Raw genomic sequence first — 15700 nt, forward strand, 5'->3', positions numbered from 1 at the left:
GTATGACTCTGTTCACCTGTAGTGTGTACAACATGTATGACTCTGTTCACCTGTAGTGTGTACAACATGTATGACCCTGTTCACCTGTAGTGTGTACAACATGTATGACTCTGTTCACCTGTAGTGTGTACAACATGTATGACTCTGTTCACCTGTAGTGTGTACAACATGTATGACTCTGTTCACCTGTAGTGTGTACAACATGTATGACTCTGTTCACCTGTAGTGTGTACAACATGTATGACTCTGTTCACCTGTAGTGTGTACAACATGTATGACCCTGTTCACCTGTAGTGTGTACAACATGTATGACCCTGTTCACCTGTAGTGTGTACAACATGTATGACTCTATTCACCTGTAGTGTGTACAACATGTATGACTCTGTTCACCTGTAGTGTGTACAACATGTATGACCCTGTTCACCTGTAGTGTGTACAACATGTATGACTCTGTTCACCTGTAGTGTGTACAACATGTATGACTCTGTTCACCTGTAGTGTGTACAACATGTATGACTCTGTTCACCTGTAGTGTGTACAACATGTATGACCCTGTTCACCTGTAGTGTGTACAACATGTATGACCCTGTTCACCTGTAGTGTGTACAACATGTATGACTCTGTTCACCTGTAGTGTGTACAACATGTATGACTCTGTTCACCTGTAGTGTGTACAACATGTATGACCCTGTTCACCTGTAGTGTGTACAACATGTATGACTCTGTTCACCTGTAGTGTGTACAACATGTATGACTCTGTTCACCTGTAGTGTGTACAACATGTATGACTCTGTTCACCTGTAGTGTGTACAACATGTATGACTCTGTTCACCTGTAGTGTGTACAACATGTATGACTCTGTTCACCTGTAGTGTGTACAACATGTATGACTCTGTTCACCTGTAGTGTGTACAACATGTATGAATGTTACAATACATATCTTTAAAGGAGCTTTTCTCTAAAGGAGCTTTTTCTCACACTCTTCAGCAGAAGTCTCCACTTCAGCAGCACTTACATACACCAAACTTTCCACTTTCATTCCTCTCTATATTCTGAAGCTTTGTGCAGAGGGCTTTGTTCACATGTCACTCACAGCCTCACTTATGTAATATATATATAATATAAGTACCAGAAAAAGTGCAGCAAATATCTTATATGATTCAAGGTAAATGACACATTCTTTATAATGCATTTACAATTATAGATAGTTTGATGGTATCATATATAAAATACATTTTATTTAAGTGCACCAGTACCTAAAAGCACTGTTTTGTATTCTTTAGCTGTACGGCAGTGTGGCCTGTAATAAGACCTGATTTTGCCCTTTACATGTTGTAACTTGTTTAATTTAAGTATTTAAGCCGGTTGTGCTGCTCGGCTGAGTTCACGACCTTTTACAGTCATTCTCATGTAATTATGTGAGTTTTATCTCTTTCTGCTTAATTATACAAAGCTGTACTGAGGAGTGGTTGTACTTTCAGAACGTATATTATGTGTCCGTCTATAGACGAGGAATGTATTTGGTTTGGACTTCTGGCCCCGGGCTCATAATGTTCTGCCAGTGTTGCTTCATATCACAGAAGTGACTCAACAATAACTCAATGTTCTGCCTTTTGTTCTTGTTCTCTGTGGTTTGAATGTCCAACTTTAGAAAGACTGGAGAGTATTAAAGGCTTAAGATTTGTCAAATAAATATTTAAAAGTTAGTCAGATTACTTCCTTGCCGCACGAAGGCTCCTACACAGAAGCAAGACGCAGACTTTACTTGGTTTAGCATCTTTTAGCCGCTGTTTTGTGTCTTTGTAGTCGTTTTGTGTCTCTTTGAAGTCGTTTTGTGTGTCTTTGTAGTCTTTTTGTGTCTCTTTGAAGTCGTTTTGTGTCTCTTTGAAGTCGTTTTGTGTCTCTTTGTAGTCTCTTTGTAGTTGTTTTTTGTCTCTTTGTGGTGTTTTTGTGTCTCTTTGTAGTCGTTTTGTGTCTCTTTGTAGTCGTTTTATGTTTCTTCGGGGTCATTTTGAGTCCTGGTTGGTACGTGTCTCAGTAATATTTTGTAGGTGATCGATTTTGCCCTTTTCCAACCCTTTAGGAACAAGTGATGTGACGAGTGACTGCACTGTCGACACGTATCTGCTTCACACTTGCAGGTTTTTGAATGTGTGGTATTTTTCACAAGTCATCGTCGGTGAGAAAGTCAGAGAATGTAACTTCTCCTTGCACGACCTCTTCCTCTTTTCAGTCCTCCGTACTCAGACAGAAACTCGTTTGATGTTGCAGGTTTGCAGGTTTGTTGCTTTGTACGTGAAAAGATCAGAATAACTTTGAGGTTTATTTAAAGTTGTTCCCCCCTTTAGGATGTGTTTTACAAAGAAGACTAAAAGTCATTGCTCATACACGGCACACTTGTTTCTCTGATAATTAAACATGGCTGCCAACATCCTCTCTATGTGCACAGACAACATCTAAAGAAACATCAGGTGTTCTGAAAAAACGTCTTTATTTGCAGTGCATTTCCATTCAGGTAACATTGTCCATGTGTTGCATAGTCCTCGTTGCATATTTGGTTTACAATCTGCAGAGGAATCAAACTGCATCATGATGAAGTGAAACTCTTCAGACCTGAACGTCACCTGAAGGTTTGAGATGAAAGTTCTGGTTCAGTTAAATCCAGGATCAGTGTTGCAGACGCTGCATGTCGATATTTAAAGAAACTGGACCTTCACGAGGAGCTTCGGGAGGGCCAGATCCCAAAAGAGGTCTCAGGTCCTCCACTTTGATTTAAAACGCTCCCGGACCCCTGAACACTTTGTTTTTTTAGACGCCAGTCTCTAACACTTTGTGGGTTCATACTGAGCTCAAAGTGAGTTTTACGAGTGGTGTATACATAAAGTGGACACAGACCTGCTCCTGGGGGCATGAATTGGGTTGAAGACACATTTTGCGCTACTCGTGAAAAAACCCGACTTTTCCTGAAGTTCAAAACGAGCCTTTTCTGACCCGACTACCTAAAGGTTGAGGGTTTGAAGCTCCAGAAGAAGCGAGGAACATTTAGTGACGATTGTTTTCTCATCTCGACACTTCCTCCTGTTCGCTGCTCTGCGGCCTCCAGCTTCAAATGTTCCCGATCAAATTCAATTAAAAGAGATAAAAAGAGACAACGATCAGGTGAGAAACGTTTCTCTGTATTGGACTCAAAGGCCTCCGACCCGCTTCATGCAGCTTTCTACTTTGGTGAGAAGTGGGCGTTGCAGAACCGTGGAGCCACAGAGAGCCACTGAGTCGTGTAGATACAGTGTGTGCCGTCTTACATCCTGTTCAGTGTTTCGTCAGCTACAGTGCTGCACGTCCGCCTCAGAGCTTCAGACATCAGGAGACACTGTTGATTTGTTTCTGCTCAGATATAGTAACAAACCTGATCCTCTATACGTGTACTGGAATCTCTGTAGAATACAGATGATATTAATAGCACCTACAACATGCTGTACTAGAAGAGTATAATGTCAGCAACAGTACAAAATAAACACACTTCATGTATAATGCAATGTGAAATAACAGCTCGTTAAGTTTCATGCCATGTCTTGAGTGGCACAGCAGCACCCTTTGGTTTCAGATCATAGATTTAGCCTCCTGACAACAGACTGGAGGATCATCCCACAGCCAGAAGTAGAAGCTGGATCCGATCCTCGACTCCGTCCACACTTTGACAAACAATATCTACATTTATTTATTAACATTCCTGGAAGAACGGATGCAGTTGTTGGCGGAAGAGGCCGTGCAGATTGTTGCAGAAGTCCAGTTCAGCTTCACTTACAATCAACCAGAAACCTTCAGAAACCTGGTAAAGTGCCGTCATAAGTGTTTGTAACTTCTCAACACTGTCAGCTGACTGTGTGTGTGTCAGCTGACGTTCCTCTAATGGCCTCCAGCGACGCAAAACTAGCAAAGATTAGCATAAAATGTGACGTTCATGGCTCCCAGAGGACGAACCCTTCGGACATGTGACCCCCCCGTCTGTTCCTGTAACGCCACCATGAGGTCGTCTTTGGTGGTTTTGAGTGAAATGTCCCCCCCCCCTCAGGGTTAACTGTAGTAACTTTGCTCATCCTCATCATCAGATTAAAAGTCTAATTTCTCCAATATTTTGGTTTATAGGCAGAACTTACGGCATCCCGTCAGCTTCAGCTGTACTTTGTGTGTATTGCTACATAGCAAGTGTTAGCATGCTAACATGCTAAACTAAAATGGTGAAACATTATACTCGCTTAGCATCAGCATGTTAGCATTTAGCTTCGTACCTTAACACAGCCTCAGAGCTGCAGGGCTGCAGACTTGGAGTCATTATTTATTCTGGCTTTGTGTTCATGTGTGAAGCTCGTGTTTGTTAATCACATAAATATGTTGATGGAAGTATTTGTTTTCGTTGTCTCACATGGAAGCAGCAGTTATTAAGCACCCCTGAACACATCTGATGTGTTCACTGACGAGGCCAACATGATAATTAAGTAAAAGAATATCTCGAGATTCACTGATGATAATCAACATCTGCTCTTTCAAAGAGGGGGGGGGGGGTGCATCAGCTAAAACAGTAACGTCCTGGGTTCAGATCCGGCCGAAGTCTTTCTCCCTCTTAAATGAAAAGCATCTGTCTGAGTGTTGAGAAGTAACATCTGCACAGCTGTGTTGTCATACGGCCGTCCTGACCAACAGGAGCATCAGCCCCATCAGCTGAAGGCTGCAGCGGTGCAGCAGCGTCCCGCTCTCCCCCGCCTCCCACCTCTCACCCTGCTCGTCCTCCCACTCCGTCCTCCGCCTCTCCTGCTCGTCCTCCTCGCCGTGGGGGGGCCACGGCGCGTCGTCCTCCCTCACTTTGTTGATGCTGTCGCAGCGCTCGCCCTCGTGGCCCTCGTAGCAGTGGCAGCGAAACCTCTCAGTCAGCAGCTGCAGCTCGTGCTGCGTGTGCCACCCCGTGACGACAAAGTCCCCGTCGTTGGCGGGCTGGATGTGGTAGCTGGCGGCGCTCAGGTGGAGGTAATGACGGGCGAGGGGGTCCCGGCGGACGCAGCGGCCATTACTCTGGCACAGGAAGTCGCTACAGACCTCCGCAGCTCGCGTCACGTTGGTGATGTACTGACCCAGGCGGTGGCTCAGGAAGGTTTTCACCTTGGTGCAGTTATACTGTGGAAACAAACACATTCACTCCTTCAGTTTTACTTTTATGGCACATTATGTCTCGTTCTGGGCGGTTTGGAAACTGTTTTCTCTCACATTATGAAAATAGTTGACTGACTGCAAATATACCAAGCAGTTGTTGACAAATGTCCAAATCAGATCTATAAGGAGAGTGGATATTGACTTCTTCATGTTAGAAGGTGATAGTATGTCCGGGCTGTGTGTCTGCCCCCTAGTGGCTGAAACAAACTGATGCATCTTTAACTGTTGTGTCAGTGCATGATCTAGTCTCTGAGACTCTCTGGATGAACTCTCCTCCATGCAGACAGGATCCCTGCTGGCCACACACACATCGTTTTCAAAATGTCAGCGTGGTTTCAGGAACACGCAGCGACCACATGATGTTTCTGTTGTCTGACTATTCACTGCTGCGGTTTGTTAGGAGTCCAAAACAAACCACAGACTTCATCCGTCTCAACGGCAATTAGAAAAGTGTGTTTTAGAGAAAGTAAGAGAGGGGACAGATTTTGGGGGATTGTTTGGCAGAGGACACCCACCCTGGAGGAGGTCAGGTTCAGATCCCCCCATATGACGAACCCTGCAGCTCCCAGAGCAGCACTCTCCCCGATGGTGTGGATCAAGTCTTTCTGCAGGAAACACACAGACGTCACATCACAGGGCCATCACACACACACACACACACACACACACACACACACACACACACACACACACACACACACACGTTTACTTTAACAACACCGGGCCGAGAGTCAATAACATTTCACTTTTTACAAATAACAAGTGGAAGCACAAGAAGCATTTTAATGAAACAAAAATCAAAGTAAACTAAGATGGCGTTCTGCTTCATCAGAATGGATCTGCATGTCATAGTTATTGAATGCAGTTCATTTGTAACGTGCACAAAAAGATTAGAGAGAATATTTATGTTGAGCAAAAAGGTATTTCTCAAATATTAAAGAAAGCAAAGATCCAGATGTTCTCCAGATGTTCTGTATCTGCAGCACTAAGATGTGTTTCAGGTGATTTCTAAACTCTGGTCGTGCAGTTTCAGGATGCTGAGTTTGTATCTGAGCTGCTGCTCTGTGGATGTCCAGCAGGTGGCAGCAGAGCTCAGACTCATGTTTATATATGTTGAGGAGTTTAAACCTTCTCGTATAAGTTGCATTAGTTTGATAATATGTCTCACAAAGCTTCTCCACAACACACTCAGAGGATGAATGACTGAAAGAAAAGTACATTTACACAATTATTGTACTTAAGTGACTTTTGAGGAACTTTAAGTATTTCCATTTACGGACACTTTGAGTAAATGTGGACGTCGCTGGTAAATAACATCTGTCTCTGTTTTATGGATGTTTTAATTATATTGTTTTATTATTTTAACTCTTTTGTCTCCATGTTATATTTCTGAGGATATTATGAGGTTGAACAACATCTGACTGTATTTACTGTACTGTAACGTACTTAACGTTGCTCCATCGTGAAGGTAGACTGCAGAGGGAAAAGGCTTTCTGTTGGTTTATGTGACTCAGGAAACTAAATGTTTTGCACAGAGAGGTGCAGGAGACTCTTGATGTTTCCCACCGTGTTGCAGTCTGCAGGAAATGACCTCACAGCTGTTCCTCACGCAGCCTGCAGTTCCCTGTTGCTCATGCTGCTGCTGGTCACATCCTGTGGATGTGTGAGCACTAAACAAACAGATTCATTGAGGTCAGGCTGCTCTTTCAATGAAAACATATTTATTGCTTTCCTTTCTGTCTTCGTGCAGACACAAGAAACTGAGTAATTGTTGCTGGTAAAAGGATTTTGCTGTTTTTATTAAACAGACAACATATTTCCAAGGCGTGGAACAGAAGTAATGTGAAGTTTATTCAAGTGTTTGTGGCTCAACACAAACAGCTGTGCAACATGGAGCTGCAGCTCCCTCACACTGTCAAACTTCAAATATATGTTTTAAAATTAAACGTAATGTAACGATAACACGCTGCAGGACGTTTCATGGTAACACGTCGCTCAGGAAGTGAAATATGTAGTTGTGCGTGTGTATCTTTTTAACATTCTCTAAATCTAAATCCACTAAAGTATATTTAAATCTTTTATCTCCCGGTGTTTACCCTGCTGTTCGTTGCATTGTTGTATTTTCATTGTTTTGTTCAGCTTCTTGTATTGCAACTTTGCACAAAAGGCGTTATATAAATAAATAAAGTCAAAGGGAGAAAATAACGTCTTTCTTACCATGGTGAGGAAGGCCAGCGCCTCGTCTCTGTAGCCCAGCCTTAGGTACACGTAGGTGGGGAGGTCGTACTCCCTCGAGGTCAGCGAGGCCACGCGCAGCGACTCTCGGATCCTGTGCTGGGTGAAGTGCAGGTTGCTGATGCTGTTGGTGTGACTCTTCCTGATCGCCACAGAGGGGAAGAGCGCCGTGCTGCTGTTCCACAGCCACAGCAGCTCGTCGTTCCTCAGCCTCTCCAGCAGGGGGCAGAAGCCTGTGTAGTTCTGCTCGTGCAGGTTGTAGTTGTGGCAGTCGGGGTAGAGGTAGAAGCCCCAGAGGCCGTTGGGGCGAAGGCGCGTCCCCAGCTGGATAGTCCTCTGCATGAACGCCTTGGCGCTCTTTTCAAACCGCCGGCGTGCCAGCTCCTCCACCTGTGCCGCCGTCACATTGACGTATGCCTTGGCGGTCAGCTCCCTCGACTTGCGCCGGTAGATGTCCTTCTTATGCCAGTTACGGTTCCACTGAGGCCGCCAGAACTCCCAGTCAATGACGGCGAGGCCGCGGAAGTCCTCAGCGGGGATGAAGTGGTTGATGTCCTGGTAGGCCTTGAACAGGTGCAGGTCCAGGCTGCAGTTCTGCGGCAGGCCACCGTGCACAGCGTCCCCCTTCGGCGTGTAGTGAGGGTAGTAGCCCAGCCGATTGGCGTAGAAGATGGTGACGTTCTGACCCGTCCAATCAGCACGCGGGCTTCCATGGATGTGGAAGAGGCGGTCGGCGTTGGTCGTGACGTTGTACTTGATGGTGCACATGTCTAGCGGGGCGTTCCAGGCGGCAATGAAGGGCTTCCGGCCAATCAGAGGCAGCTTGGCGGGTTTCTGACCGAAGGCGCCGTGGAAGAGCAAGAGCAGCCAGGAGCAGGTGAGGGCGACAGGTACGACGTGGTGGGTGGAGGATGTCCCGCCCACTAGAACCACAGGCATCCTGGGGTTCAGGAGGAGCAGCTGTCAATCATCCTGAGGAGGGAAGGCAAGAGAAAGAAATTAAATATTGAATATTTAACCAACTTCATCAAGCGTAGCCATTTTTAGCTCCCAAGATATGCCATTCTTTAATTTACGATAACCGTCATATGAGGATTTATTTGTTTTTGATGTTTCTCTCCTTGTCTCCCCTTGTCTCCTCTTATCTCCCATTGTCTCCCTTTGTCTCCCCATGTCTCCTTTTGTCTCCACCTGTCTCCTCTTGTCTCCCCTTGTCTCCTCTTGTCTCCCATTGTCTCCCTTTGTCTCCTCTTGTCTCCCTTTGTCTCCCCTTGTCTCCCTTTGTCTCCTCTTGTCTCCCCTTGTCTCCCTTAGTCTCCCCTTGTCTCCCCTTGTCTCCCTTTGTCTCCTCTTCTCTCCCTTTGTCTCCCCTTGTCTCCCATTGTCTCCTCTTGTCTCCCCTAGTCTCCCTTTGTCTCCTCTTGTCTCCTCTTGTCTCCCCTTGTCTCCTCTTGTCTCCCCTTGTCTCCCCTTGTCTCCCATTGTCACCTCTTGCCTCCCCTTGTCTCCTTTTGTCTCCTCTTGTCTCTCTTTGTCTCCTCTTGTCTCCCCTTGTCTCCCTTTGTCTCCCCTTGTCTCCCTTTGTCTCCTCTTGGCTCCCCTTGTCTCCTCTTGTCTCCCCTTGTCTCCCTTTGTCTCCTCTTGTCTCCCATTGTCTCCCCTTGTCTCCCATTGTCACCTCTTGTCTCCCCTTGTCTCCTTTTGTCTCCCTTTGTCTCCCCTTGTCTCCCTTTGTCTCCTCTTGTCTCCCATTGTCTCCCCTTGTCTCCCCTTGTCACCTCTTGTCTCCCCTTGTCTCCTTTTGTCTCCTTTTGTCTCCCTTTGTCTCCCTTTGTCTCCCCTTGTCTCCCTTTGTCTCCTCTTGTCTCCTTTTGTCTCCTCTTGTCTCCCCTTGTCTCCCATTGTCTCCCATTGTCTCCCCTTGTCTCTCCTTGTCTCCTCTTGTCTTTCCTTGTCTCCCTTTGTCTCCCTTTGTCTCCCTTTGTCTCTCCTTGTCTCCTCTTGTCTCCCCTTGTCTCCCTTTGTCTCCCCTTGTCTCTCCTTGTCTCCCCTTGTCTCTCCTTGTCTCTCCTTGTCTCCCCTTGTCTCTCCTTGTCTCTCCTTGTCTCCCTTTGTCTCCCCTTGTCTCCCTTTGTCTCCTCTTGTCTCCCCTTGTCTCCCCTTGTCTCTCCTTGTCTCCCTTTGTCTCCCCTTGTCTCCTCTTGTCTCCCTTTGTCTCCTCTTGTCTCCCCTTGTCTCCCCTTGTCTCCCTTTGTCTCCCCTTGTCTCCTCTTGTCTCCCTTTGTCTCCTCTTGTCTCCCTTTGTCTCCCCTTGTCTCCCTTTGTCTCCTCTTGTCTCCCCTTGTCTCCCTTTGTCTCCTCTTGTCTCCCTTTGTCTCCTCTTGTCTCCCCTTGTCTCCTCTTGTCTCCCTTTGTCTCCCCTTGTCTCCTCTTGTCTCCCTTTGTCTCCTCTTGTCTCCCTTTGTCTCCTCTTGTCTCCCCTTGTCTCCCCGTGTCTTCCCTTTGTCTCCCCCCCCCCTGAAGCCTGCCCAGGGAGGTTGGCTGTACACGACCCCGGGCCTAGACGTGTCTCATGCAGTATTTCACAACGCTGACTGACAGAATAAGCCACAGAGGCACTAAACCCAAAGCTTTTAATGACAGTGTGAAGTCTGCAGAAGTCTCCTCAACTTCATTTGACCCTCTGACTGTTTTCATATTGTTTCGATAAGTTTATGGAAGTCCCAGCTGCAACAGTTGCTCTGGTCCTCCACAGCTTCTGTGAGTAAACACACATCTGTGTTTCCTGCGAGTGTTGAAGCACAACACAAGATACTGAAAGCTTTTTGCATGAGCCGATAATTTTTCCATTTTCAGTCTGTTAAAACATCTGGCACACTGACGTTCTGCAGAAATTAAATCTTTATTTATTTCCCAGCAGACATTTTTGATTCCTTGGAGATCCCCTACAACACTATGGATGGACTTTTTATACGCATTCACCATGTGGACTATTTTTAATTTGAATATTTGCCACTGAATACATTTAAAGTCAAGATTCAGGAGCTTAAATGAATGCTAACTGCTAACAGGAACGTCATTATTCTGCAGTCTTACATCACAGCTGTACAAGTTATACATCAACTTAGAGAAATAATGATAGAGCTGAAACTATTAGCACTTTTTAGCAAAAATACTAAAGAGTTTTTGGATTCAGCTTCTTATTTGTGAGGATTTGCTGCTTTTCTGTGTCATGTGATTGTAAAACTGAATATCTTTGGTTTTTGTCGGATAAAAAAAGACATTTAAAGACGTTTGGCTCTGGGAAGTTGTGGTGAGCATTTCTTTACTATCTTTAGGACGTTTTACAGACAAGACACCAATTCAATTAATCAAGAAAGTCTGAATATGGGTATAAAAATAGTCGTTAGTTAGATTTCCATGAAATGATCTGTTGATTTTCTCCCCGGAGGATGAGTCGTAATACTTTGAACACTTTCCACGGCAACAAGAATTTAGACCACATTCTGAATTTTGTCCTCCGAGACATTAATAGTTCTGGCAACCAGGGGTCAGAGGTCACAGAGAGGAAGTCAGTTGACACCCAGGGATTGGAAGGAGGACCTCAGATGTCCACATCTAGTCCTCCTCTACCCACAGCCGAAGCCTCAGGCCACAATGACGGGCCTCGCTGCCAAATGTCTCAGTGAGGTTCAGCGTTTGCTGCGTCTCCGCGTCCAGAACACAGCTGGTCAGAGAGCACACGGCTCCTCGCTGCTTCTCCCAAGATGTAATGTAAATGGTAAACGCTTCCTATATTTCTTTATCTACCATTAGATATGTACACAGCTAACAAACATAGCATTGTGAAAGTGAGTTAGCTCTGCGATGCTACATTTTGCAAGAGTTTGTCAGAAAACAACCTGAAAAATAGAATTGTTGACAAAATATTGTCTGTAAAATGTTATTTGTGGCTTTTTGGAAAATGGAAACCCACATGACAGAAACAGGAAGTTAAACTCTCAGTGCGGCGTCTTCTTTCTAAATTCATATTCACTCTCAGGACATCTTGTACTTTATTTATTGTAACATTCAACAATGATCTTCATTTTGCAAGATTATTTACTTTTATAACTTTATGTTTAATCAGAAATGTATAATTTCACACACTAAACTTCTGTGTAGCAGGGAGCCTAAACCTTCAGCCTGTCACTGTGAGGCTGCAACGAATGATTCTTTGATTATGTGTATCTAAAGCTTTAACAAGTCAGAACCTTCTGTCACCTGAGAGCGTTTAAGCTAACGTGTTAGCATACAACCAACTGTCCTAAACTAAATGTACGCTCAAGCTTTAGACTCTTAACATCGTGTGCGCTAAAGCGTTAGCATGAGGCGTGAGTTAGTTAACGTGTTTCCTCTTCATCGCTCGCTTTACAAGCTAACATGTTAGCGTGGAGAAAGCTTGTACGACAAACCGTAGTATCGCAGATAAAAATCCTACATCTACTTAGTAGACATTGTTTCCTGTTCGTTAGCATTCCTGAGAAGTTCTATAAAGTTTATGGCAGTTTTATTTATGTCGGTTTGGAATCAAAGTGTTTTCCTTCCTTTGTGCTGCTCCCAGTTCTTCCCTGTAGGTTTGGAAATAACTTGACTGCTGCACTTAGTGGAAGCAGATCCTTGTGATGTGTGGACGTACGGCTGCATATCAGTCCAGCTGAAGGCGAGAGTTGATGATCGACATGTTTCTGATTCTCTTTATAGGTTTTCTGTTGGAGTACCTTTGTTTAACTGGCATTCAAAATACTAAATGCTTCCAACTCATATGACCTTCATCAAAAACTATTCATATCAGTGTTTTCTGAGCATCGTCTCTGGGGTTTGGTTAGGTTTCGGCCCCTAAAACCTCTTGGTTGTTGGTCTGAGACGCAAAGTCTCACACTTTGTTGCACATAACTCTCCCTAAAACCAAATCACATTTGCATGCCGGGCGTTTCCTTGCAACTGTTCTTTGAAAACCACATCTGTCAATATGCTGTCAATCAATCTTCTATCAATCAATCAAGCACACAACATTCCTACATCTGTCCACAGACGACATTCAAAACCCAAAGTCGGGCGGCCCAAAGTGACGTCTACAAATGAATTTGTTTGACCAGAAGTCAGAGACAAAGGAAGAACTGAGGCGACGAATCCATCGTCAAAATGCAGAAACCTTGTTTTTTCCTTCTGATCGACTCGTCGTTTGAGCTCAAACCACAACATCGACTAAGTGCTCGAAAAAACGTGTCATCGTGTTTCAGGTGAGGACCGTCTCATACAAAGTGCAACGCAGCCACAGTGTGCGGCTGAGCTGGACGCAGCCTTGATGAGACTTCATGTTTAACGTCTGGCTTTGTGTCAAAGTTATCCAGAGAGGCCTGGAGCCGCGGGCCGGTCTGCCATCGATTAAGATAAGGGTTTGTTGATGTCTGTGGTTCTTGTGGAACAGCTGCATTCATTCAACAAAAACAAGAATGAGAGAAAACGTCAAATTTTCTGTGTCTCTGTTGGAAAACTGGGTGAATTTGAAGTGTAGTGCGGACGGTTGTTCGGCCTCTCTGCAGCGTCTCTGAGCCGGAGGATGAAGACACAGGAGGAGAGGTTCTGTGTGACTCTGCACAGCTGATGATCGGTTCATCATCATCATCATCAGCTGTTCACGTGAGACAGTTCTTGTCTTTGATGTGGGGCTCAGTGTGCTGCAGCGCCTCCTCCACAGCGTCCTCAAAGGAGCTCATTTCACAGCAGTGTCTCCTGGAACATGAGTGGATTTCATGCCCAGAGAAAGTATGAAGCTGACAGTTTGATGGAGGCATTTCTAAGTGGGTTGGAAGACGAGCACGTTCACACACGCCGGGAGAGGCAGCAGCATCTCCTCTGTGGGATTTATTTTTGGGAATCGAGCCGAACTCCTGATGGAGGGCCGAGGAGCGGGGGGCCAAAAAAACAGATTCTCTCACATGCACCATCTGCCACATAAATGTGTTCCAACATCGACCGGACGTCACGAGTCCCTCTGAACTGTGGCTGCACGGACGCGTCACACATCATGAGAGCTGCAGACCTGTATCTGCAAATAGCTGCCTGCATGTAGAAGAACTGGAAAGGTTTCTGTTGAAAGGTGTCGTACGTGAAGACATGTTTCCTCCGTCACCTCTTCAAACACGCAGCATCACATCTCTGCATCCGGACTTTCCGCCGGTTGAACCACCAGGGCAAAGAGAAGCAAATATTCCTGGTGGCTGAAATGTGGTCGTGATTCATGTTCCTCGCACGAGAGCCCGACAACAAAAGCCAGAGAGGAAGGCGGAAATCTTTCCACGCGGCCGAGCCAGAGGCCTGGAGAGGAGACGCTCTGCCAGGACGGAGACGAGTTGGTGAGTTGTGGATGATGTGTCAGATTGAAAAAACAGATGGATGACCTCAGAGGGAGAAGAAACAAGTAATGAGGATGAAAACAATGACATCTGATCCATAAATCACTCTGCTGTCGTCTCTGTTCATCATTCATACACACTTCCTGTTGAGGAAGAGTCGTGTGACAAAGTGACGCATGTAAAGAAGAAGAGGATCAGAATGAGACGGAGAGACGTGAACCTTTGAAGACGTCGAGTCTTTGTTGATCCCAGAAGGTTCACAGCAGCTCAGAGACAGAAGAACAGATCAATATGTAAATCAAGCTGGATAAGAGTATAAACTATACACGAGCCATTAAAGACAGCGTTAGTGTGTGTGTGTGTGTGTGTGTGTGTGTGTGTGTGTGTGTTGTAAGTGCAGTATGAGGTATAAGATCAGGTTTTTAGGTTTTTACTTTCTTTGAAGAGTTTCCTCTGATAGTAATGTTGGCACATCTCTACCACTTATTATACATCTAGAACTACTGAGTCAACGTTTGAGATACTTTCTTACATGAATGTTTCATCCTTGTGCAGCTGAAACATCTCCTCATCACAGCTGATCCTCCACATCTGTACACATCACAAGAGGCCGTGTTTCTCACTGTTGGAAGAAGTTGTGCAGCAGCTGCAGGCGGAGCATCACCAGATGAACTCCTGTGTGCTGCTCAGACATGTTGACCTCTGTCTCTCTGTGGAGGCCAGACTGACAAACAACACCCAGAAACAGAAACCCGCCTGTGATGAACTTTAATCCAGATGCTCTCACTGGCGTTCCTCGTGTGGCGTGACCTCCCGTGTTGTCGTGTGTACTGTCTGTATGAGTCAGCGTCAGCTCCACCTCACTGTAACGTCTGCATCACTCCTGGTGTGCAGCGTCTGAGCCGAGCGTTATTGCCTGTAGCACCACATTAGAGGAACTTCCCTGCGAGGGTATTGTTAAGGGTGAGGCAACATTCCTGGCATGGCAGAGGGCTCCCCCCCCCCTCCTTCCCCTTCCTGCATCACCCAAAACAGACGCTGTATCCCTGCTGGAGCACCCAGGGGCCCCCCTCCTCCCTCTGGGTTTAAAAATACACTTCACCGTCCTCTCTTTTCTCCTCTAGAAAGAAGAGTTCATTCCCTGCTACCTGAGTGTAATAGCTCACCTGTAGATGCTGCACACGAGCAGTAATGAGCAGTCCAGGGGGAGGTGGAGGTCTCTTCTTCGGGGGCCCTGCAGGGGTCATGGTGGCCCTCTGCGCCGTACGTCCCACAGGCTTGAGTTCATTCCCTCTGTGTCTGAAACACAAGGCAGCCTTCCACACTTATATACAGCGGAGAGGAGAGGGAGAGGAGGGAGGAGGGAGGAGAGAGCGTCACCACCACAACACAGCGATTACAGAGCAGAGAGAGGGGGGGGAGGGGGGGAGGCTTTAAATCCCTGTGAGCTCCTCTGAGGTTTGATCCTCAGCTCATCCACTTCAATCAGCATCAGACTTGAAGACGTAAACACACAGTTGTCGACTCCATTTGTCCGTGCGAGAGAATGTGTGTGTTCGTGTGGTTGAACACACACATTCTCCAGCGGGGGGGGGTTCAGACTTGGCTTTTAATTTCAGCGTGTTTTGTGTTCAGGGAAACTTCTCGTCAGTCAACTAATCTGTTAAATGTTTGAAGTGCAAATCGTAAAAATGTTGAGAATATGGGAAAGTTTGGATCATGTGACGTGTTTGTTAAGTGGAGACGGCTGTTTGTCAGGCGCTCAACGTGTTCATTCATCTGGGGGGGGGGCAACGTGCACTTTGTTTCCTTTAAAGATCTTTATTGTGCCTTTAGTTGATGAACGAGACAAATGTTGGGAA

At 45.8% G+C, this 15700-nt stretch overlaps 1 protein-coding gene across 1 annotated transcript; it reads right to left on the minus strand.

Moving 5' to 3' along the window:
* Positions 1 to 2474: 2474 nt before the first annotated feature.
* On the minus strand, positions 2475 to 15126 carry hyal4 (hyaluronidase 4). Its single transcript, XM_029427065.1, has 4 exons — positions 15005 to 15126; positions 7423 to 8412; positions 5721 to 5810; positions 2475 to 5169 (listed from the first exon to the last, which is right to left on the minus strand). The coding sequence occupies exons 2-4, from the start codon at positions 8377 to 8379 to the stop codon at positions 4678 to 4680; spliced, it is 1539 nt and encodes a 512-aa protein (XP_029282925.1). The 5' UTR covers positions 8380 to 8412; positions 15005 to 15126; the 3' UTR covers positions 2475 to 4677.
* Between the last annotated feature and the right edge of the window lie 574 nt (positions 15127 to 15700).

The sequence above is a fragment of the Cottoperca gobio genome, unplaced genomic scaffold, assembly GCF_900634415.1.
Source record: "Cottoperca gobio unplaced genomic scaffold, fCotGob3.1 fCotGob3_290arrow_ctg1, whole genome shotgun sequence".
NCBI lineage: Eukaryota > Metazoa > Chordata > Actinopteri > Perciformes > Bovichtidae > Cottoperca > Cottoperca gobio.

Excerpts from the sequence above, each read along its gene's own strand:
- hyal4 (XM_029427065.1), bottom strand. The coding sequence starts at position 8,379 with ATGCCTGTGGTTCTAGTGGGCGGGACATCCTCCACCCACCACGTCGTA. Across the intron at positions 5,811-7,422 it reads CGCTGGCCTTCCTCACCATG|AAAGACTTGATCCACACCAT; the intron begins GTAAGAAAGACG and ends TGTTTCCTGCAG. Across the intron at positions 5,170-5,720 it reads TGAACCTGACCTCCTCCAGG|TATAACTGCACCAAGGTGAA; the intron begins GTGGGTGTCCTC and ends TTGTTTCCACAG.